This window comes from Rhineura floridana, chromosome 12 (genome assembly GCF_030035675.1).
Source record: "Rhineura floridana isolate rRhiFlo1 chromosome 12, rRhiFlo1.hap2, whole genome shotgun sequence".
Lineage (NCBI taxonomy): Eukaryota > Metazoa > Chordata > Lepidosauria > Squamata > Rhineuridae > Rhineura > Rhineura floridana.
The window spans coordinates 28,772,230-28,797,063 of NC_084491.1; the positions used below are offsets into that span (position 1 = coordinate 28,772,230).

Below are 24,834 nucleotides of genomic sequence, written 5' to 3' on the forward strand. Positions count from 1 at the left end.
CATGTACAGGATTGCACTTTACGTTCTGGGTTTTCAGCTTGATTCTTCTGAGCAACGGGGAAAGATCTTATAAATACAGAGCTATTTTCCACTTCGGATCCCGTTTTGCATTCTTACACCGACCTTGACGCAGTTCTTGCAACTCATACTGCAAAGAACCCAAAGCGACTGTACTTGCGCAACTCAAAAATGCCCAACCCCACCACATCCGAGAAGTTACACAACTGAGTACCGCCACTCTGGGGCGTGATTTCCTGCTGCGGCCTCGCCCCCTTTTTCCTAAATAACGAGACTCGATTATTCTGGATTGAGTTAAAGAAGCGGAGCCCCGCCCATTACTCGAGAGTTTTCACTCCTGTATGAATAACATTCAACGTACCGTGCAAATCGTCAGAAAGGAGGGATTTGACCCGATCCTAGGCATGTTGATACGAAAGTAAACCCCGCTGAGTTCAATGAGACCTTAATTACCGGTAAACATGCTGTGGATTGCAACTTTGCAGCCTGATCTTAAGCTAATTTACTAAAAAGTCAACGCCACTGGGTTGAACTCTCAAATCAAGCGTCCAGACTTGCAGTTTCAACGTCTCGTGTGAAAACAACAGATGAAAAGGGAAAAGAGAGAGTCTAGCCCATATTTTAACGCAATTCGGGTTTTTTTAATGAGAAGTTGCAATGGAACTTCTTCCGTGTACTAAATATTGCTAGACAAAAACAGGATTGCTATTTCTTTTAAGTGTTGTAGAATTTAAGGCTGCAGCCTGGTGCTAAATTAGAAGTCAGGCCAATTGACCTCCACGGGACGCACAGGATCCGGCCGCACTTAACTCACCGGTGGGGGTGGGAAGAAGCTATGCTGGACGATATTTAAATAAAACCAAACCCTGCAAAGGGTAGGGTAGAGGATAACTAAAATGGTTTTGTTCAGGTTTTTTTTAAAAAAAGTTACATCAGCCCTGGAACTTCCAAGAATAGCTTTATAAGACAATCCTATAGGAACGTAGGAATTTGCTTTATACTGAGTCAGATCAATGATCCATACAGCATTATTATTGGCAGAAAAGGACCTTTGCTGTCGGGGGAAAGAAAAAGTCAAGGAAAAGAGGTTTTATTCATTTGCAGAAATAAACAGCCTCCATGCCTACCTCGCGCAAAAACTTGCAAACACAAGATCCTCCTTAAAAAGGAGCTGAGTGTACGGGGCCCCGAGACGTGTTGGCGCCCTTGGCACACAGGCAAAGAGGGAAGTAACCCGGCCGAGTTCCTTCGGAGGCAGGCACCGATCGCGCCCTCTCCAAGAGACGGCCCGCTTCGTCTCGGCTCCCCGATTTCTCACAGGCAAGAAACCCGGACCCAATTCTGACCATCGCGACTGAATTACGCCACTTCGCTTCTCCTCAGAACTGGCTTGCAGAGGGAGAGGTTGCTCCATCCCCGGCTGGCGTCCTTTGCGCCCTTACTTCGGTGTAAGCCCCACTGAACTTGGTGAGACCGTCTTTTTCTGAACTCTGGTTGGGTCCGTCTTCCTCTTTCCTGGCCGCCGCTTCGCTCATGCCTCCCCTTCAAGAGTGGGGGAGGCGGCCCCAGGGGACACCCAACCCCCCCCCCCCGAGTTAAGCGGCTAGTGAGGAAGAAGGGCCGCCGCTTCGCCGAGGTAGACCTTTCGTTTCCTCCTCCGTGCCTGGACGGTGATCCTTTTGATTTACCTTTGAATCAGCTTCAACTCCAAGCAAGTTTGGCTCCTTATATTGCCACATTTGCAAACCGTGCAGCTTTAATTCGCGGGGTTGTATCCAATGCTGAACCTACTCAGAGTACACCCATTGAAATTTAATAGGCATGGCTTACTTAGGCCCCTTCTATTTCAATGGATCTGAGTAGAAGTGAGTTCAGACCCTCCTCCATTGGTTGTTTCCTTACCGCAGTGGAAGAAAAGCCTGTGAAGGAACTGAAATAGTTACCTAGAGTGAGATTGGCTGGCGAGATAAAACGACGAAATTTCTGGGGGCAAAATCTGCCCTCTCCCCATACAGCAAAACTCTTACTGATTTTAAATGCTGTTGGATTACTCCGTTTGGGGGCACAGCAGATGGTCCTGCAACTGCATTGCTCTTAATTATGGTTTCCTCGGAGATGGTGCTTTGTTGTGCAGTTGCATTCAAAGTGGGTTTGCTTGGAAGTAAATCTTGTGCTTGGGTCCCCAATGTGGTGCCCATGAGTATTAAGGAGCCCTGTCTCTCCCAAAGCTTTGGGACCTTTTATTATAATTTGGGGTGTTGCCTGCTTTTTCTTTTTGTCTATGTTTATTTGATTTGTGGGGGAGATTTCTGAGCACGTCAACTTTACTTCCGTTGAATGTGGGTTTTTTAATGCCCAAAAGAGTGTTTTAGCTTTCCAAATGTGCCCGAAAGATTGAAGACCCCTCCATTAGATTACAGGGTACAACAGGGGTGCTGTCTGGATCATTAGCTCCATTGTCTACACACTGACTGGCAGTGGCTGTCCAGCCAAGGCGTCAGAGATTGAACCCTCGTCTTTCTGCATGCAAAGCAGATGCTGTACCACTGAGCTATGGTCAGTGGCTGTGCTTGAAAGCAAAGGTTGCATAGGGTTTCCCACCTTTTTTAGGCCTGTACCCTTTAGCAATGTGCACATTATGTGCTTCCCATTTTCCTCGGTGGGGAAACACTGCCTGCTGGATTTCTGCTTCTCTCGGTGCTTGTTCAATAGAGCGGGGTTTCCTAAACTTGATGAGCTTATAAAGTTATCATCGACCCCCAACCTCAATGCTTAGGAATGTAAATGAAATATCAATATCATCATTCACTATCATCAATCATTATTACTAGCCGGTCATGCCATTGACCTAGTGTTTGTCTCGGGAGGGAGGGGAGTGCTCTGAAAATGGGGGTCGTTTCTTCTAGCCCCGTGTCATGGTCAGATCACTACCTGGTGAAGGTAGACTTCTCAATGCCGCACACCCTCCGCAGGGGACAAGGACCTATCAAGATGGTCCGCCCCAGACGCCTGATGGAATCTGAGGGATTCTTGGATGCGCTGGGGAATTTGGAGTTTGCTGAAGGACGCCCGGTCGAAACTCTGGTGTTGGAGTGGAATAGGGAGATCACTAGGGCGGTAGATCGGGTGGCTCCGAAACCTCCTCTCCCCCTGAATAGAACTCAGATTGCACCCTGGTATACACCACGGTTGCGGGGTCTGAGACAGGAGGTGAGACAACTAGAGCGCCGGTGGCGGAAATCTCGCACTGAAGATGATCGAACACTGGTTAGAGCTGCAATAGCGGCCTACCAGGTGGCAACAAAGGCAACAAAGAGGGAATTCTTTGCTGCCTCTATTGCGTCGGCAGAGTGCTGTCCCAGGAGGTTGTTCCAAGTGGTCCGAAGCCTGGTCGGTCCAGTTGCTCAGGAACCCATGGAGCACTCTAAAGCCTCCTGCGACACATTTGCTAAACACTTTGCCAATAAAATCGAGCGCCTGAAGAGCATGATTCCGGACGCCGTGGACACAGGAAGTGGGCCAGAGTCAGCCAGTTGCATTCCGGTCCAATGGGATCGGTTTCAGCCTCTCCTCGCTGAGGAAGTGGACAAGGTGCTCTGCACTGTGAAGCCAACCACCTGTCTGCTTGATCCTTGCCCTTCGTGGCTCATTATGAGCTGCAAAGAGAGACTGGGCGAGTGGATCAAGGCAGTGGTAAATGCATCCTTGAAAGAGGGTGCAATGCCGTCAGCCTTCAAGGAGGCAGTGATAAAGCCCATCTTGAAAAAGTCCTCCTTGGATCCCCAAGAGCTGAAAGAGTTAAGCCCCAGCTGAGTTAAGCCCCAGTTGAGCCATCAGCCTCAAGTAACACATCATTGGCTGGCAGCAGTAGCTGGGAGGAACCATATAAAGTCAGAGCACCCTAGTGAGGGAGCCTGCTCCACGAGCTAGAGGGAGCCCCAGCTGACGAAGCGTCAAGGACCCAGCTGACGAAGCGTCAAGGCGAGTTAAGCAGCAGAGCGAGTTTGGCAGCAGGGCGAGGAGGCCAGGGCCCCCCACTCTGCCCGTCTGTTCCCTGACCTCAACTAAACCGCAGTCTCCAACCCATTGACGTAATAAACCTTAAACAAAACTATGCAGGTAAGAAGCCAGCAGGGGTGTGGGGGCTTTCCAGTGTTTTGCACCGCCTGCAGCATGTACGACTATCTGCCTGTTGGACAGAAGTCGTGGGTGTGCTCTCGGTGCAATGAGCACCTGGCTCTCCAGGAACGACTTAATTTCCTTGAGGCCAAGGTGGCGGACCTGGAAAAGCTGAGAGAGGCAGAGAGGTGTGTGGAGGAGGCCTTCAGGGACGTTATAGCTGTGTCCCACTCCAACGATGATAGCTCTCCTGCTATCATGGAGAACGATGGTCTCAGGGAAGGACAGCATCCAGCTGAGGAAGAGGGAAACGATCCCTTTCATTCCTTGGGGGATGAGCAGCTATCCTCTTGTGCCGAGGATATATCTCCAGGGGATGGAGGGATCCTTGTAGTGGGTGATTCGATCATTAGGAACATAGACAGTGGGGTGTGTGATGGGCGTGTAGACCGCAAGGTGTTTTGCCTGCCTGGTGCGAAGGTTGCGGATATCGCCCGTCGTTTAGATAGTTTGGTAGACAGTGCTGGGAAGGAGTCAGTGGTCGTGGTGCACGTTGGCACCAACGACATGGGGAAATGCAGCCGTGAGGTCCTGGAAGCAAAATTTAGGTTGCTAGGTAGGATGCTGAAAGCCAGGACCTCCAAGGTGGCTTTCTCTGAAATGCTACCAGTTCCACGCGCAGGACCAGCCAGACAGGCCCAGCTTTGCAGTCTTAATGCGTGGATGAGACGATGGTGTCGGGTGGAAGGGTTTGGATTTGTTAGGCACTGGGGAACATTTTGGGACAAGCCGGGCCTGTACAAAAGGGACGGGCTCCACTTGAACCAGAATGGAACCAGACTGCTGGCACTTAAAATTAAAAAGGTAGCAGAGCAGCTTTTAAACTGACTGAGGGGGGAAACCCGACAGGAGCTGAGAAAGGTCCGGTTCGGAATAAACCTCCCCCCTGGGATAAAAACCAAAGAAATGATGAAATTTTAAAAGGGGTAGGCCTAGAAGTAGGCATTGTGAGAGCAGGGGCACAGGATATAAATTCAGAAGAGCAAAATTACCACAGGCCAAACCACAAGTGCCAAAGACACTTGAAGAGAGACACTGCTTACAAGTGCCTGTACGCTAATGCTAGGAGCCTGCGAACCAAGATGGGAGAACTGGAGTGCTTGGTCTTAGAGGAGAGCATTGATATAGTGAGCATAACGGAGACCTGGTGGAATGGAGAAAACCAGTGGGATACAGTTATCCCTGGATATAAACTATATCGGAAGGACAGTATTGGTGGCGGAGTCGCTCTATGTGAAAGAAGGCATTGAATCCAGCAAGCTCGAAACCCCAAAAGAGGCAGACTCCTCCACAGAATCGTTGTGGGTGCTGATACCATGCCCCAGGAGGGATTTAATACTGGGAACGATCTATCGTCCCCCTGATCAAAATGCTCAGGGAGACCTTGAGATGAGATATGAAATTGAGGAAGCATCCAAACTAGGAAATGTGGTAGTAATGGGTGACTTCAACTACCCGGACATAGACTGGCCGCATATGTGTTCCAGTCATGACAAAGAAGCAAAGTTTCTAGATATTCTAAATGACTATTCCCTAGACCAGTTGGTCATGGAACCGACCAGAGGGATGGCAACCCTGGACTTAATCCTCAGTGGGGACCGGGACCTGATGCGAGATGTAAGTGTTGTTGAACCGATTGGGAGCAGTGACCACAGTGCTATTAAATTAAACTTACCTGTAAATGGCCAATTGCCAAGAAAATCCAACACGGTCACATTTGACTTCAAAAGAAGAAACTTCACAAAAATGAGGGGATTGGTAAAAAGAAAGCTGAAAAACAAAGTCCAGAGGGTCACATCACTCGAAAATGCTTGGAAGTTGTTTAAAAACACTATATTAGAAGCTCAACTGGAGTGCATACCGCAGATCAGAAAAGGTACCGCCAGGGCCAAGAAGATGCCAGCATGGTTAACGAGCAAAGTCAAGGAAGCTCTTAGAGGCAAAAAGTCTTCCTTCAGAAAATGGAAGTCTTGTCCAAGTGAAGAAAATAAAAAAGAACACAAACTCTGGCAAAAGAAATGCAAGAAGACAATAAGGGATGCTAAAAAAGAATTTGAGGAGCACATTGCTAAGAACATAAAAACCAACAACAAAAAATTCTATAAATACATTCAAAGCAGGAGACCATCTAGGGAGGCGATTGGACCCTTGGATGATAAGGGAGTCAAAGGTGTACTAAAGAATGATAAGGAGATTGCAGAGAAGCTAAATGAATTCTTTGCATCTGTCTTCACAGTGGAGGATATAGGGCAGATCTCTGAACCTGAACTAACATTTGCAGGAAGGGATTCTGAGGAACTGAGACAAATAGTGGTAACGAGAGAGGAAGTTCTAAGCTTAATGGACAATATAAAAACTGACAAATCACCGGGCCCGGATGGCATCCACCCGAGAGTTCTCAAAGAACTCAAATGTGAAATTGCTGATCTAAAATATGTAACTTGTCCCTCGGGTCCTCCTCCGTGCCTGAGGACTGGAAAGTGGCAAATGTAACGCCAATCTTCAAAAAGGGATCCAGAGGGGATCCCGGAAATTACAGGCCAGTTAGCTTAACTTCTGTCCCTGGAAAACTGGTAGAAAGTATTATTAAAGCTAGATTAACTAAGCACATAGAAGAACAAGCCTTGCTGAAGCAGAGCCAGCATGGCTTCTGCAAGGGAAAGTCCTGTCTCAGTAACCTATTAGAATTCTTTGAGAGTGTCAACAAGCATATAGATAGAGGTGATCCAGTGGACATAGTGTACTTAGACTTTCAAAAAGCATTTGACAGGGTACCTCACCAAAGACTTCTGAGGAATCTTAGCAGTCATGGAATAAGAGGAGAGGTCCTCTTGTGGATAAGGGATTGGTTAAGAAGCAGAAAGCAGAGAGTAGGAATAAACGGACAGTTCTCCCAATGGAGGGCTGTAGAAAGTGGAGTCCCTCAAGGATCGGTAATGGGACCTGTACTTTTCAACTTGTTCATTAATGACCTAGAATTAGGAGTGAGCAGTGAAGTGGCCAAGTTTGCTGACGACACTAAATTGTTCAGGGTTGTTAAAACAAAAAGGGATTGCGAAGAGCTCCAAAAAGACCTCTCCAAACTGAGTGAATGGGTGGAAAAATGGCAAATGCAATTCAATAGAAACAAGTGTAAAATTATGCATATTGGAGCAAAAAATCTGAATTTCACATATACGCTCATGGGGTCTGAACTGGCGGTGACCGACCAGGAGAGAGACCTCGGGGTTGTAGTGGACAGCACGATGAAAATGTCGACCCAGTGTGCGGCAGCTGACGGCAAATTCCATGCTAGCGATGATTAGGAAAGGTATTGAAAATAAAACAGCCGATATCATAATGCCGTTGTATAAATCTATGGTGCGGCCGCATTTGGAATACTGTGTACAGTTCTGGTCGCCTCATCTCAAAAAGGATATTATAGAGTTGGAAAAGGTTCAGAAAAGGGCAACCAGAATGATCAAGGGGATGGAGCGACTCCCTTACAAGGAAAGGTTGCAGCATTTGGGGCTTTTTAGTTTAGAGAAAAGGCGGGTCAGAGGAGACATGATAGAAGTGTATAAAATTATGGATGGCATTGAGAAAGTGGATAGAGAAAAGTTCTTCTCCCTCTCTCATAATACTAGAACTCGTGGACATTCAAAGAAGCTGAATGTTGGAAGATTCAGGACAGACAAAAGGAAGTACTTCTTTACTCAGCGCATAGTTAAACTATGGAATTTGCTCCCACAAGATGCAGTAATGGCCACCAGCTTGGATGGCTTTAAAAAAGGTTAGACAAATTCATGGAGGACAGGGCTATCAATGGCTACTAGCCGTGATGGCTGTGCTCTGCCACCCTAGTCAGAGGCAGCATGCTTCTGAAAACCAGTTGCCGGAAGCCTCAGGAGGGGAGAGTGTTCTTGCACTCGGGTCCTGCTTGCGGGCTTCCCCCAGGCACCTGGTTGGCCACTGTGAGAACAGGATGCTGGACTAGATGGGCCACTGGCCTGATCCAGCGGGCTCTTCTTATGTTCTTATGTTCTTAACTTCCGCCCTGTCTCTAATTTTCCATTCTTGGGCAAGGTGATAGAGCGAGTGGTGGCCAAACAGTTGCAGACACACTTGGATGAAGCAGATTATTTAGATCCATTCCAATCGGGCTTCAGGACTGGACATGGAACTGAAACAGCCTTGGTCGCTCTGATGGATGATATGAGGAGGGCGTTGGATAGGTGAGAATACACCTTCCTCGTCCTCCTAGATCTCTCAGCGGCTTTCGATACCGTTGACCACAGTATCTTGTTAAATCACCTGGAGGGGTTGGGAATAGGGGGCACTGTTTTATGGTGGTTCCATTCCTATCTCTCAGGCAGGTACCAACGGGTGGCATTGGGGGAGGAGGTTTCAGACCCTTGGCCTCTTAATTGTGGAGTGCCACAGGGTTCTATCCTTTCCACCATGCTATTTAACATCTATGTGAAACCGCTGGGAGCCATCATCAGGAGCTTTGGGCTGCAGTGTCACCAATATGCGATGACACTCAGCTCTATCTCTCATTTAAGTCCTCACCAGAGTTGGCTGTGGATACCATGTCCAAATGCCTGGAGTCCGTAAGTGGATGGATGGGCGAGAACAGGCTGAAGCTAAACCCTGATAAAACCGAGGTGTTGCTCGTGGGTGACAGGAGAAGGTTGGGAGATATAGACTTGGTGCTTAATGGGGTAAGATTGCCCCTGAAGGACCAGGTCCGCAGCCTCGGGGTCATTCTTGACTCCCAGCTGTCCATGAAGGCTCAGATTTCAGCAGTGAGCTGGGCAGCTTGGTATCAATTACATCTGATACAGAGGCTGCGACCCTACCTTCCTGTGCACCTGCTCCCACGAGTGATACATGCCCTGGTTTCCTCTCGCTTAGACTACTGTAATGTGCTCTATGTGGGGTTACCCTTGAAAATGGTCCAGAAATTGCAGCTGGTGCAAAATGCGACGGTACGCTTGATTAAGCATAGCCGCCGGCGGGATCATATTACCCCGGTGTTAGTAGATCTACACTGGTTACTGTGACGCCCTTCCCTGGCTCTCCCTGTCAGGTTCCTACCTGCTCGTGGCTACTGCCTTTCACTAGGCACCACCAGGGACTCCACCAGTCCGGACTGTCCTTTTTTATGGTTTCTCTGTCCGCTCTAGCACAGATCTCAATAGATCCCCCTGCTAGGCAGCACCACCAGTCATGTTCTACAACCAATGTTCCCAGAGACCTTGCCTGAGTCTCTCTATCCGGTTACATTCATGACTGCGTGCCTATGCTGTTCCCAACCCCCTTGTATCAATGCAGATAACTCATAACTCGGGGTTGCTCTGGATACTTATAATGTTATCTTCTCCTCTTCACCGCTGCCACCATTTGTTACTGTTTCCCTTCAGCCTTGGTTATTACCTTACCCTCCCTTCTGGTCTGTGAACCCCCAGCCAAGGATCAGGCCTTCGGTAAACCAAAATAGTATTTATTAAATAACATTAATAACAAGATAACTTTGATAATGATCTACAAGCTTATGGTTTCATCTATTACTGTGATATTTGACTTATTACTAATCCGAACTCCACCTCCCTCTTTCTCCACTCTCCTGACATACACCAACTCACACCCACCTCCAAACTCCACCAAAACAACCCACTCACGTCCACCCAGATTCAACTGTCATCCTTCCATTTATACTCTCAGCCATCCAAACACTCAGCCAATCATCCAGCATTCTACTGCTCATTTACTCCCCCCTCCTCTTTCATTCCACTTACCATGTATCTTCTATACAAACAGCACTTACCATATATACATTAATACAGGAACATCACAGTTACCAGTTGTCTACCGGGCCCAATTCAAGGTGTTGGTGCTGACCTTTAAAACCCTATACGGTTTCGGCCCAGTTTATCTGAAGGAACGCCTCCAGCATCACCAATTATGCCGCCTGACAAGATCAGCCACACAGGACCTCCTCTCGGTCCCACCAGCCAAAACAGCTAGGCTGGTGCAGACCAGAGAGAGGGCATTCTCGGTTGTGGCCCCCACCCTCTGGAATTCTCTCCCTTTTGGTCTCCGACATACCTCCTCCCTGACTGGTTTTCGCCGAGCCTTAAAGTCCTGGCTATTCAGGCAGGCCTATGGGATCCTCGGGAGGGATTAGTTTTATGATGTATAAATTGATGTTTTAGAATAATTGATGATTTTGTTTTTGATTGTACAGTGTATTTTAATGTATTCCTGTAAGTCGCCTAGAGTGTCCGTTAAGTCGGACAGATAGGCGACTAACAAATAATTTTTTTTTTATTATTATTATTATTATTAAAAGGAATACTGTTGTATTGTAGAATGATCTTATTAAATACAGAGGTTCCTCATTGGCGAGGGAGGTGCATTCTGTGCATCCCCATGCCCGTTCATTTCTGAGGCTTGTAGTGCTTAATTAGATTTTTTGCACTATACCTCATAAACTTATTTTCCGCTCCAGGCCCTTTTTGACCCCCTGAAATGGAAATGGACTGCCTTCAAGTCGATTCTGACTTATGGCGACCCTATGAATTAGGGGTAAGTGGTATTCAGAGGTGGTTTACCATTGCCTTCCTCTGAGACTGAGAGGCAGTGACTGGCCCAGTGAGCTTCATGGTTGTGTGGGGATTCAAACCCTGGTCTCCCAGGTCGTAGTCCAACACCTTAACCACTACACCACACTGGTGTAAAGGTCTTTATTTATCCCCCTGCACAGTTCCATTGATCCCAGGGGGTCAATATCAACCACTCTGAGGAATGGGGAAAGCCTGCAATAGAGCATGGGACTTCAGCCAGTGGGTTGGGACTCACTACTGATCTAAGGTGGGTTGCATCAGCAGCACATACCACCATTCAAATATATCATTAAAATTTAGTCCCCAATTGTTTGGGTTAAAGGTGGGTCTGTGGTCATAAAAGGTTGAAGACTATTGCCAGAGAGAGAGAGAGATGCAGGAGCTATGTCAGTAAGCAGTTTACCCAAGGTTGTGGTCAGGAATGTCACAAAAACTAGTATTGCATCAGACATCCAGATCAAACTCGTTGTTCATCTACCTCAGTACCGTCCGGGTTCTCAGGCAGAGGATCTCAAACAGAGTTGGGGGAAGAATTTTGATTCAGTTTGCGTTTAAAGCCAAATCAATCAAATTTACATTTTCTGAAACAATATCAGAACTGAAACATGGCCATCGTCTGAAATTTGCACATATGTGAATTTTGCAATGAAGCTCTCCAGCCATCCAATGTTTGCAGTAATGCATATATTAGAGGAAGTGTTATAAAAATGTATTAGTGAAAATAAAATACAAAGATACTTATTATTATTTCTCGCCGTCCTTCTCAGAAAAATCCAGGCTGGCAAACAACAAGCAATAAAACATATTTTAAAAAATTCCAGTACAGATGCAGGAGTAATTGCTTTCAAAAATATCTACATTAGTTACAACTGCATACAAAAATAAATTTATTTGGAGAAATTCATACTGAAATGCTAACAAATTTTTATGAGGATTTTTAAAAAATCACAAATTGCTGCAGAAATGTGGAGAACTGAAGACTGGAAAAATGAGAAAAGGAGAGAACAGAAATTGACAGAGCCTTCCATCCCTAATCTCAGCCCATCACCTACTACCAGATCTTTTTAACTGCAAGTGCCAGGGACTGGACATAGGATCTTAAGGAGAACCCTGCTGGGTCAGATCAAAGGCATATCTAGTCTGGCGTTGTGGGTTGTATTCAACTAAATCCTACTCAGGGTAGCCCCATTAAAATTAATCAACCTAAGTTAGCAATGTCCATTAACTTCAATGAGTCTACTCTGAGTAGAATAAGCGTTAAATACCGCTGAGCTCTGGAGTAGAAAAAGAGGAAATCCAGGCAGGAGATAGATGGATTCCATAAAGGAAGCCACAGACTTGAACTTACAAGATCTGAACAGGGTGGTTCAAGACATATGCTATTGGAGGTTACTGATTCATAGGGTCACCATAAGTCAAAATCGACTTGAAGGTACATAACAACAACAAATGGTCCCTTCCCCTCTGACAACTTTACCTGTGAGGAAGGCTGTGATCTTTTCCATGTGATGACGATAATGTGGCTGTCATTCATGTATTTGTAACCCCACAAGTATAGACTACCATCATGTACTCTGTATGGGACTGTCCTTGAAATCTGGTTGGAAGCTGTACCTGCTGCAGACTGTCCCCAAGAGCCCATCTTGTGATGTGTAAGCTGCTGCTCAGCGTGTTATACCAAGTCTCTGAATGTATTGAATTTTAGATTTTATGGTGAGGTGGAAGGTAAAGTTCTGTTCTCTGATCTTAACAATTGATGCCATATTAGACATCTTTTCCAGGATAACTCATTTTTCTTTAGTTGTGAGTTGGTTGTGAGTTGATAAGATTTTTGGTGGTGATAGCCATTTTTAAAGCCGTTTGGGTTTGTTTGGAGAGATGGGAGACTTCTAATCTGCCACCTCGGTTTTCTGAACCTTTAGATTGTATTGCAATACACTCTTCTCTGCAGTTGGAAGTCTGAAACACAACATCAGGTAGTGTGAATTGGCATGCTCCCTACGCTTCTGCCTGACAGCAAGAGAGAACCCACAGGTCATATAAGTTCACCCCTTATTGCAGGCTCTTGGTATTTGTATAAGTCACGGCAGTCTCTTTTCTGTTGGGGACTTCATTCCTTCTGGGGTAATCTGAGGGGGCCACATCCTGGCAGTGGGTGGGGCCAGAGCTCTCCCCCCACCCCATTTTCTTCCCTGTCCAGTGGATTGTCAAAAAGGGACAAATCATTCTTGCTAGAGGTCTGAACCATTTGCTTACAGGGGGCTTCTGAAATTTGTTGGCTGGGGGGGAGGGGTTGGACAAATAATAGTGTTCTGTTTTGAGAACAGCAGCAACTCTCAGACAGTTTAAACTTCCCCCACCTCTGTTTGCTTTTACTGTCTAAACTTAACTTGTATTGCTTTTTGACTAGATAATGGAGAATAACAAAACAACAAGAGAAACAAGTGTACAAAGTCAAGGAGGTTATCAAAATCATTTTTACTTTTGCATGAGCTTTGTTGTCTCCTGTGAGCTTGCAAATGTGACGGTCATAATTCTGCTTTCCTCTTGTTGAGGTTTGTGACGCCCTTCCCTGGCTCTCCCTGTCAGGTTCCTACCTGCTCGTGGTTACTGCCTGTCACTAGGCACCACCAGGGACTCCACCAGTCCGGACTGTCCTTTTTTATGGTTTCTCTCCCCGCTCTAGCACAGATCTCAACAGATCCCCCTGCTAGGCAGCACCACCAGTCACGTCCTATAACCAGTAGTCCCAGAGACTCTGCCTGAGTCTCTCTATCAGGTTACCTCTGTGACTGAGTGCTTAAGCTGTCCCCAATCCCTTTGATCTTTATATATAATTCTGGTTTGCTCTGAATACTTGTGGTGTTATATTATCCCCTTCACCGCTGCCACCATTTGTTACAGTTTCCCTTCAGCCTTGGTATTTACCTTACCCTCCCTTCTGGTCTGTGAAACCCCAGCCAAGGATCAGGCCTTTGGTAAACCAAATATATTTATTATTAAATATAACAAAGATAACAAGATTACTTTATAAAGGCACTTAAGCATATGGTTTCATCTATTTCTGGTACTGGTCTTAGTATTAATCCGAACTCCACACTCTCCCCACATCCACCAACTCTCCACACAATCTCCTCTCAAAACCCACCAAAACAACCCTCAAGTCCACCAACGTCCCCCAGATTTAACTGTCATTCTTCCTTTTATACTTTCAGCCATTCAAAACACTCAGCCAATCATCCAGCATTCTATTGCCCATTCACTCCCCCTTCCTCTTTCATTCCACTTACCATGTATCTCCTATACAAACAGCACTTACCATATTTACACTAATACAGGATCATCACAAGGTTGCAGGTAGGTTAAGTAATGCAGCTAGAGCTGCCCTGAGTTGGGTTTCAGTGAAAGGGCAACACAGAACAGCTTTGTCAAGCTTCTCTTCTGCCTCGCTTTCTACAAAGGGAGATAGCTGGGATGCTCAATGATTTCCATTTGGCCTGCATTTTTAAGCAAACCAAGCTGATTCCCATTTTCCAGGCAAAAACTGTCCTTGGATTTTTGCATTTTGACATATTTTGCAATACCGTTCTCAGCTTAAAAAACACACTAAATTGTGTACAAACAAAATTGCATACTTTTTGGTTAAAATACGTGCAGAAATAATGTCAATTTCTGTGTATTTTTTTAAAAAAATTGCAGGTCGATGCAGAAACAAGATGGAATCAATCGCCTTATGAATGAAAATGTGCAAAACTGACAAGGACAAGAAATCCCAAGAAGATAGGTGTGGATGATTCTCCTTGAGACTTCCTCCTGATATGGCAGGTGAATAAGCAAACTGTGTTTTGTACTTGTGTGTTCAGGAGTTATTATCCAATTCTAGCCCAACTCAGAAGAGACCCATTTAAATTAAAAGGCATGAGTAACTTAAAGCCATTGATTTAAATGGGTCTTCTCTGAGTACGGCAAGCACTGGATACCTTCCCATGCTTCATCTCACATTTGCCCTTGGTTGCCGTGGTATTAATCTTTGTACCTCTCACAAGCAAATGTGCTTCCTTCTCCTAAAATTGCACTCTTGGTTTTAATTTGTTTCCTTAGCAGCTGAATTTGCACAAAATTGTACCCATGTACGTAAGGACAAAGAGAACTATTGCAATAGTTATTGTATAGAAACAGAAGAGGACAACAAAAAAAGGTAGAACAAGAGCCCTATTCCAAAAGATTAGAGAAATGAAAGGGAAATTTAAACCACAACTAGGGATGTTGAATAATCAACAGGGGAACACACTGACTGACCGAGATGAAATAAAAGGAAGATGGAAGCAATACACTGAAGAAATCTGTAAAAGAGATTCAAGGATGACAGATTCATTCACGGAGGGACGTAGATGAAGAACCAGAAATTCTAGAATGTGAGGTGAAAGCTGCTCTTAAAATACTGGGAAGAAACAAATCACCAGGAACAGATGGCATACCAATAGGGTTGCTATAAGTTACTGAGACTGAATCTGTCCAAATTTTGACAACAAATTGTCAACAAATATGGAAAAGAAAACAATTGCCCACAGACTGGAAGCATTCAATATACATCCCAATTCCAAAGAAAGGGGACCCCAGGGAATGCAGTAATTATCAAACTATTGCCTTAATATCCCATGCAAGTAAAGTAATGCTCAAGATTCTACAACAAAGGCTCTTATATATGGAGTGAGAAATGGCAAATGTCCAAGCTGGATTTAGAAAGGGAAGAGGCACCAGAGATCATATTGCAAACATACTTTGGATAATAGAACGGACCAAGGAATTTCAGAAGAAAATCACCCTGTGCTTTATACATTACAGGAAAGCCTTTGATAGTGTAGATCATGAAAAACTATGGAATGCTTTAAAAGAAATGGGGGTGCCACAGCATCTGATTGTCCTGATGCGCAACTTATACTTTGGACAAGAGGCTACTTAAGAATATGGAGAAACTGATTGGTTCCCTATCGGAAAGGGTGTGAGACGGGTGTATTTTATCACTCTGTTTAATCTATATGCAGAACATATCGTACGGAAAGCGGGATTGGACCAAGATGAAGGAGGTGTGAAAATTGGAGGGAGAAATATCAGTTATTTAAGATATGCAGACAATACCATCCTACTCACAGAAACCAGTAATGATTTGAAGCAAATGCTGTTGAAAGTTAAAGAGGAAAGCACAAAAGCAGGACTACAGCTGAACGTCAAAAAGACTAAACTAATGACAACAGAAGATTTATTTAACTTTACAGTTGACAATGAGGACATTGAACTTGTCAAGGATTATCGGTACCTTGGCACAGCCATTCAACAAAATGGAGACAATAGGCAAGAAATTAGAAGAAGTTTAGGACTCGGGAGGGCAGCTATGAGAGAACTAGACAAGGTCCTCAAATGCAAAGATGTGTCACTGAACACTAATGTCAGGATCATTCATACCGTGGTATTCCCGATCTCTGTATGGATGTGAAAGTTGGACAGTGAAAAATGCGGATAAGAGAAAAATAAACTCATTTGAAATGTGGTGCTGGAGGAGAGCTTTGCGGATACCGTGGACTGCGAAAAAAACAAATACTTGGGTGTTAGAACAAATTAAACCAGAACTGTCACTAGAAGCTAAAATGATGAAACTGAGGTTATCATACTTTGGACACATCATGAGAAGACGTGATTCACTAGAAAAGACAATAATGCTGGGAAAAACAGAAGAGAGCAGAAAAAGAGGAAGACCAAAGAAGAGATGGATTGATTCCATAAAGGAAGCCACAGACCTGAACTTACAAGATCTGAACAGGGTGTTTTATAACAGATGCTATTGGAGGTCCCTGATTCATAGGGTCGCCATAAGTCATAATCGACTTGAAGGCACATAACAACAAAACAGCCAATAAATTTGATCCAGTATGCCACCATTAGTGACAGCGGGGAAGAGATATTTCTTTGGCTAAGACAGCGAGGTAATAAGGCTAGCCATGTTTTTAATTTCTGCTAAAAGAAACTGGGATCCAAAGTGGAACAAATAGTCTAGGTCAGCCTGATCCTGCAGGGCTCTTCTTCTGTTGTTATGATTGTCCCTGACTGTTGGCCATGCTAGCTGGGGAGGCTGTTGGCAGTTGTGATCCAAAACATCTGAATGGCACTGTGCTGGGGAAGACTAGTCTAGGTGAACGGGTGCAGTTGCAGAAATTGTCTCTGGGTTGAGTCCAGCTAAGTTCTACTCAGAGTAGACCCACTGAATATAATGAACGTAAGCTAGTCATCCCCATTAACTTCAATGGGTCTGAGTAGAACTAGCACTGGATACAACCCTCTCTCTGTCTCTCTTTTAAAAGAACGGAAGACTATCTGCAGTCATAAGTGTGCTTTCCCATGCATACTTCTGATTGAGCTTCATGGGGTTTACTTCTGGTCGCATATAGGACTGCACTGTTGGATAATGAAAAGGGACAAGAGAATGGCCAGAAAGAGGAGTTCAAGGCTTATATCTAGAACTGCCATGGGGAAGCTGCAAAATCTTTTGAGATTCAAGCATTCATATCTGTTGGGATGGGGAAGACTACAAAAAAGGGACAACAAGCTCAGTACAGTGCAGATTACTCTACTTACAATTCCTGCAAGTGAACGAAAATAAACTGCAGAGATAAATGCTGCTTGTCTGACTGTTCTCCAGAGGGCCATCTTTCACAGAACATGTCTTGATTTTATTCTTGAATAATAAGAATAACAATAATAATAAATACCTTCCTTCCAAAACACTATCAAAAGAAAAGCTAAACACAAATAATACAAACCGCCATATTAACATACCTGTAGTAGCATGAATCTGCTCCATCCTCTTTTCTGAAACAGGATTGTGTAGTTCAGCCTTCTGCAACCTGGTGCCCTCGAGATATTGCTGAACTACAACTCCCCATCAGCCCCAGTAAGTATGGCTGATGGAGGGCCAAAGGTTCCCCACACCTGATCTAGCAGAACTGTGCTTTATAGCGTGTTAAGATCTCTCCCCACCACCTCCATCACACATTGTCTGATTTTGCATTGATAACTTTGCAGGCTGGTTCAAGGCATTCCTGCAGAAGCACAAGAACAATTCCAGCTCCTCAAGCAGCCAGTTGGACCATGCTTCTAAATATTCGCCTTCGTTGCCTTCACCTCCTCCAGTGAAAAGCTCTAGCACTCCAGCTAACAGCTCGACGGCCAGCCCCAAACAGGTGCCCTCTGCCTTCCAGGTAAGCGTGAGCAGTTCCGATAGCGCCCGCTGGAGCAAACTGTACGACGTGTGCATCTGCCACAATGAGGATGACCTTGGATTTGTGGAGGAGCTGGCCTCCTACCTGGAGAGCCAGCCGGAACACTTCCGCTGCTTTCTTCAGCTGCGGGATGCTGCTCCTGGGGGTGCCATTGTTACAGAGCTGTCCGACGCTGTCCAGAACAGCCACTGCTGGGTGCTGCTGATCACGCCCAACTTCCTCAAGGATCCCTGGTGCCGCTACCAAATGCATCATGCTTTGACGGAGGCACCCATGGCGAACGGGCGCGCCATCCCTGTGCTGAAGGACATGGACCGCAGAGACTACCCTCAGGAGCTCCGGTGCCTCTACTACATCAGTGTAGCACTCCAGGAGACCAGCTTCCGAAAGATCAAAGAGACGGTGGTACGCTGTAAGTACTCAGTAAGGAGAGGGATGTTTAACAGCTTAACTATTTCCATGGGTGGATTAACACAAAAGGCATGGGAAACACCCTGGACTCTTTATCTGCAAATAAACCAACCTTTGCCTTAAGCAGCCCAGGCCGCAGCAGAGTCACACACCTGCCTTTTTTTAACAAGAGGAAAAACTTACCCTCCACTTAAGAGTAATTCTTTCTTTAACCCATGAGAGGGCTGATAAGATATAATGGAAAGAATGCTGAATTGGGAGGAAAATAGGAAGCTGCATTATACTGAGTCAGACCATTGCTCCATCTAGCTCAGTATTGTCTACACTGACTGGCAGCGGCTTCCAGAATCAGGATTTTCTGCTAGCCCTACCTGGAGGTGCCGAAGACGGAACCTGGGACCTTCTGCATGCAAAGCAGAGGCTCTGCCACTGACCTACAGCCCTTCCCTAGAACTGGGTCCAAATGCCCACGTGGCCAAGAAGTTCCTTGGGTGCCTTTGCACTAGGAGCTATGCGCTTCCCAAACTTTTTTACATGCCGACCATTTGAAAATTGCTGAGGATCTTGGCGGACCACTTAATGATTTTTCTGCCTATGTGACGCGCTTTCCCAGATGCTGCATGAGTTTTGGTTGTATTTCTATTGCCTCTTTTATTTCTTACGTATTGCATTTTATTTATTTATAAAATATTTCTACACCACCATATCATAAAATATCAGGGGGGTTGAATTCAAATGGTTATAACAATCAAACCCAGCATAACAAATAAAAGAAGCAATAAACATTCAATCAAAACCCAATATGAATGGATGTGCCGGCTCTGGTCTTCTACCACCGATCCACAGACAGGCCACAGACCGCCTGAATGAAGCTTGCGGGCCACAGTTTGGGAATCTCTGTTCTAAGCAACTTCACAGGCGTGTTGTGCAGGTTAAATGGGAAAACCCAGTTAAACTATTTCTTACGTGAAAGGCAGGATTATATGGTACACGGAACAGAGGTGATTTTTAAATTTGGGATTAAATGACTGCCGGTTTTTTTCCCTTGGTATGAGGGTAAAGTAAAAGCATTGGACAATCCATAAGACCGTAGTAAGCTACATTATATAGATAGAGTTAGACCATTGGTCCAGCTAGCTGAGTGTTGTCTATATACCTACCCGTTCACTTCGTTCAGTATGTAAGGCCCTCCTCCGGGTACCATCTCATCAGGATGCCTGGAGGATTGTTACCAGATCTAGGGCCTTTTCTGTAGTGGCCCCCGAATTGTGGAACAGCTTACCTGAAGAGATACGCCTGGCGCCTACGGTGCTTTCTTTTAGGCGCCAGGTTAAGACCTGGCTGTACTCCCAGGCTTTTTAATGTTTTTAATGTTAATGTTTATGTCTACGTTTTATTTTAATATTGTTGTTGATATATGTGATTGATTTTATTATAATATTGTATTTTTAATCTGTTTTGTACACCGCCCAGAGAGCTACTAGCTATGGGCGGTCTAAAAATGAAACAAACAAATAAATAAATAAATAATAAATACCAGGTGCAGGGAAACGTTATTCAGCCTGAAGGCCACATTCCCTTATGGCCAACTTTCCGGAGGTCACATGATGGGGCAGGTTGGGTCAGAGGCCAAAGTGGGCGGGGTGAGTGACTCTTACCTTTTTACAGCAGGCTACATTCCAGCCCCACACAAGTCACACACATCCATCCTCCATCCAGGTAAGCAAGAGGCATTATCACAGTTCACAGACACGTTCCAGCCCAAGGAAAACCGCTTGAGGAGGTTGTGGGTTAGGAATGTGCTAGAATTCCACCCAATTCGGATTTGGTACCAGATTTTCCATTAAGCTGCTTATTCGCTATCGTTGCAGACCAGATTTTTATGCAGCGATTTTCCACGGCTATTTTTAGAAATGGATTTTTTTCTTTAAAAAAAACAAATTGCATCTAAAATATGGACATTAATATTAATACTTTTATTAACGTTTCCTTTAAACATATTGATAGTTCCTTTAAAAACACTGATATTAATATCAGTACTTTTTCCAAGGGGGGAGGAAACTGATCGGTAAAAGCAGTGGCAAGCAGAGAAAGAACGAACTCAAATTAATACCAGCCTGTTAGGTGGATGGGATGCTTTTGAACTGGCCAAAGGTTCCCATCCCTAGTTATGGTGCAGAGCCAATGAGGATCTAAGGAGAGGAAGCAGGGCTTGCATCTGGGACATCACCCTAGAAGGCTCCCACTGGCCAGGTAGAGAGCTCTTTAGCCTCTGGATCTGGGGTTCCCCACCCCTAGTCTGCTGTGACTGGCAATAGCTCTCCAAGGTTTCATACATGAGGCTTCCCATGCTGTATGTGACGTGTGTGAGAATCTTTGGCCCTCCAGATGTGGCTGAACTGCAACTCCCATCATCCCTGGTCATTGGCCATACTTGCTAAGGCTGATGGGATTTGTAGTAGAGAAACATCTGGAGGGCCAAAGGGTCCTCACCCCCTGCTGTATGTGGAGATGCTGGAGATTCAACCTCAGACCTTTCTGCATCCAAAGCATGCGCTCTGCCACTGAGCCATAGCACACACACACCCAAAATACTGGGAGGATGCATCTTTTGGAAAGGGTGAGTAGTATATCTATTGATCATTGCCTACGTCTTTTCAGGATTTTCCTCTTTCCTCCTTGGATCATTTATGCTACATTCTTATGCGTCCTTTCTCTTCAGAAGGGAACAACATAGCCAACTACGTCATGATGTATTTCTGAGGGCCAAAAGAGACGTGATGTGGGTGACCTGTTATCACCTTGCTTGACACCTTTTTTTCAACCTTAATGCAACTAGCAGGGGTGGTGGTGGTGGAATCAGACATCTGACATCCTTTGTGGGATGGGGTGCTTTGTTAGAATAACGTGTATCATAAATGTCAGAAGGGACAATGTTTTTCTCCAGCATATAATACCCTTCCAAGGCTGTATTCTCTCTTGTGCAGTGAATCAACGCTGCAGTCCTTTTTCCCTCCCCCAGTCAAGGCCCGCATGATGCTGGGGGGGTTGCCTGGGTGTTCCTGTGAAGTGAGACTCTTGTGTGGCTCCATGGTGTTCCAGGTTGCCAGATCTCCTCTGCACTGTACAGCCAAACTGGTTTCTTCCCACCCCATTTTGTTCTGTCTCTAACCTCCGCAGCCACCTCTAGCACTAGATCACAATCTCCCCTTGCCAGGAGGAGATGCCACAAATTCACAAGCACTTCCTTCTTCCTCACTACCCCCTCCATTCCTTCTTTCCCTGCCCCCCCCACCTGGCCTAACCGCACCAATTGCCGTTTTTTCCCAGCATTCCAACCCCCTTAGCAACAGTTTCCAAGACAGCCCAGAGTGGTCTTACTCTAAACGACTTCCATTTACTTATCCGCTGTTTTCCCCAGGCAACTAGCCTCATGAAGTGCGAACATCTCATCACAACCCCGCATTAAGCAAACATCTCGTTAAGCTAACGTCTCATCATTAAGCAAACATCCCATTGCAACTCTGCATGGATAAACACACATCACCTGCCACAATTATGATAGTGACGATGCTGTGGGAGATGTTGTATTGCTGCAGCTGGATAATTGTATCTACCTTTAACTTTAAAAGGCCGAGGAAGGGAATGTGGAGATTTGCAAAAAAACTGTGGGTTGGGTGGCTGTGGAGGAGTTGGAAAGGTGTTGCTTAATCATTTTTCTGGCAGGGGGCGGGGAAGGGCCATAGGTTGGTGGTAGAACACCGGCTTCGCATGCAAAAGATCCCAGATCCATTCCTTGGCATTTCCCAGGGAGGGCTGGGGAAGGCTTTTATCTGAAACTGTGGAAAGACACTACCAGTCAGTCTAGAGCAGGGGTGGGGAACCTGTGGCACTCCAGATGTTGTTGGACTTCAACTCCCATTAGCCCCAGCCAGTGTGGCTAATGGTCAGGGATGGTGGGAGTTGTAGTCCAACAACATCTGGAGGGGCACTTGCGCCTCACTCCTGGTAGACAGTACTGAGCTAGAGGAACCAATGGTCTGCCTCGTTATAAGGCAACTTCCTGCGTGGAAACCTGCAAGCAAAATTCTTGCAAGCAGCCATTGCTTGGATCAGAATGATGGAAAGCAAAGCTTGTGGTACTAACTTTGGAATCTTTCTGAACCACTGAAGGTGGTCTGGACCTTCATAAGTGTCTGGCTCAAAGCTCCTAATGGCTTTTGCTTCTCTCTCGTCTCTCTCAGATCTACAGGAGCTCTGTCAGAACACAAGAAGCAGAAATTAACTGGGAGTCTGGCAGGAGCAACAGTGTTTCTGGTATAAGTAAAGGCTGCGTCAACAGAACATCTTTGTGCAAATGGGAACATTGTGGTGTTCTCTCCAGTGAAGCGGACCTTTCTCACTATTTGAAGGGCAGATTCCATCCTATCTTGTGGTTGGCGTTCCACTGTCTAGAAAGAGCACTGGCTGCGTATAATTCTGGGGTACTGTTATTCCAGTAGTACTAACTGGAATGATTGTGATTGTCGCGGGCAACACTATCACAGGAGCACTAATATTAACAAATCGGATCTGCAGCAAAATACTGCAGTGTGAAGTACTCCAGCTCATTGTCCCAACTAGCCAGTCACACCCTCCTTCATAATATTCCATTCCAATCTCTCCCAGCCCCAGTTTCCCAGTCCACCCACAGTAGTGAATCAGCATTCCGTGGCCACTGAGCATATCACGTTCACATTGTACCCCATTGACTCCCCCCTGTTCCAACTTGATTTCTTTAAGAGTGGGTCTCCTTGGGATACATTTTTTTTTTGCTTCTAAATCCCTTTAGGACCTGAAATGGTCCAAACTGGTGAGGGACATGAATCTCAAGGAAACGGTTATTTCTTTGCAGACAGTACAGTACAGCAAGGGCCCTGCTCATACAGCAGGTTCTGTTCCGGACCGCCGCCACAAAGCGAAATCCGCCGCAAAGCAGAATGCATTGACTAACGTTGACAAAAATGGCGCCCGATGTCCGAAAAACGTCTTAAAACCGGAACAAGCGCTGTAGGAGCGGGGCCTTTCTGCAATTGACAACCGCTGTATCGGTGGAACGCTGCAAAGCGGAGCGCCGCAAAGCGGGGCCCTACTGTATAAAAATGCCTCTGACACAAGGCTTCATCATAGGCCTGACTGCCAAACCATATCTTGAATTTGGACCTTATTCGGAATTATTGGGTTGTAGGCATGTTCCTTTTTTCCACTTGCCTTTTACTATATAGACTAGACTACCTTCTCATGCTTCTGTCCAGGATTATATAGATCGGGAGTGGGAGCCTTGTTCAGCCCCAGGGCCTCATTCCCTTCTGGGCAACCTTCTGAAGGCTGTATGCCAGTGGTAGGCAGGGCCAGAGGCAAAAGTGGGTGGAGCAACAAAGGTAATATTTTTTCCCTTTATACAGTAGGCTACTTTCTCCGCACACTCCCACCCCTCTCTATTCCCCATCCAGGCTTCCAAGAGGCATTATCACAGTTCATTCAAGCCAGGCAAAAGGGGCAGTGAGGGGTGTGGCCTTGGAAGAGTTGTGAGGGCCAGATAGACTACTTGCAGGGCCCCATGCCAGAGGTTCCCCACCCCGATACACAGATTTTGTCTGTTCCTGCCTCTCCTTCAGCCCATCACATGCAATTTTGGATATAAATAATACGCTTCATTCTTCATTTCTCCCCTACCACAACTTAGATGTATATCCACGAGTCCGACGGTGGATACTGTGAAGAAAGTTAACAGCCAGTCTAATACTTAACAACTTTTCTGATCCGCTGTATGTTTTAGCCCAGGAATGGGGAACCTGTGGCCCTCTAAATGTTGGCTGTCTCATCAGCCTGCAGGGCCGATGGTCAGGGCTGATGGAAGCAGTAGTCCAGCAATATCTGGAGGGCCACAGGTTCCGTTTTGGCCTGTGGAAGGGGCGTCTCAATGTCTTGTTTGGATATTCAGCTTCTCCATTTTGCAGCACAGTACCCGAAGAAGCAGAGATGAGGGCCAACTCTTCATTGTCAGGGTTTATTTTTGTAATGTTATCGAACATGATTTTTCTGTGTTTAAACTGTAACTTAACTCAATTTTAAATGAGAATAAAGTGGCCTTTTTTTAAAAAAAACACTGTTCTTAACATTTTTTTATATTTCCTTTATCGCTGAGTAATGCTCTGTTGCTAGCATAGTGTCAAATATTTATTAGTTATAAAAATAGTTGTATACTGCTATTTCATTAAAAAGATCAAAGTGGTTTACAACATATTGAAAACAATCATAGATTTTTTAAAAAAAAACATTAAAAATACAATAAAAACAAAGGT

At 45.4% G+C, this 24,834-nt stretch overlaps 1 protein-coding gene across 3 annotated transcripts; it reads left to right on the forward strand.

Annotated features, from left to right (window-relative positions):
- Window positions 1–367: 367 nt before the first annotated feature.
- On the forward strand, window positions 368–24,636 carry TIRAP (TIR domain containing adaptor protein). 3 transcript variants are annotated; one of them, XM_061593207.1, is made up of 4 exons: window positions 368–473; window positions 14,505–14,630; window positions 17,883–18,491; window positions 22,735–24,636. In XM_061593207.1, the coding sequence occupies exons 2-4, from the start codon at window positions 14,624–14,626 to the stop codon at window positions 22,773–22,775; spliced, it is 657 nt and encodes a 218-aa protein (XP_061449191.1). In that variant the 5' UTR covers window positions 368–473; window positions 14,505–14,623; the 3' UTR covers window positions 22,776–24,636. The 3 variants fall into 3 exon arrangements, with proteins under 3 accessions (XP_061449191.1, XP_061449190.1, XP_061449189.1); XM_061593206.1 differs by lacking the exon at window positions 368–473 and adding an exon at window positions 492–1,654; XM_061593205.1 differs by lacking the exon at window positions 368–473 and adding an exon at window positions 492–1,485.
- Window positions 24,637–24,834: the final 198 nt, after the last annotated feature.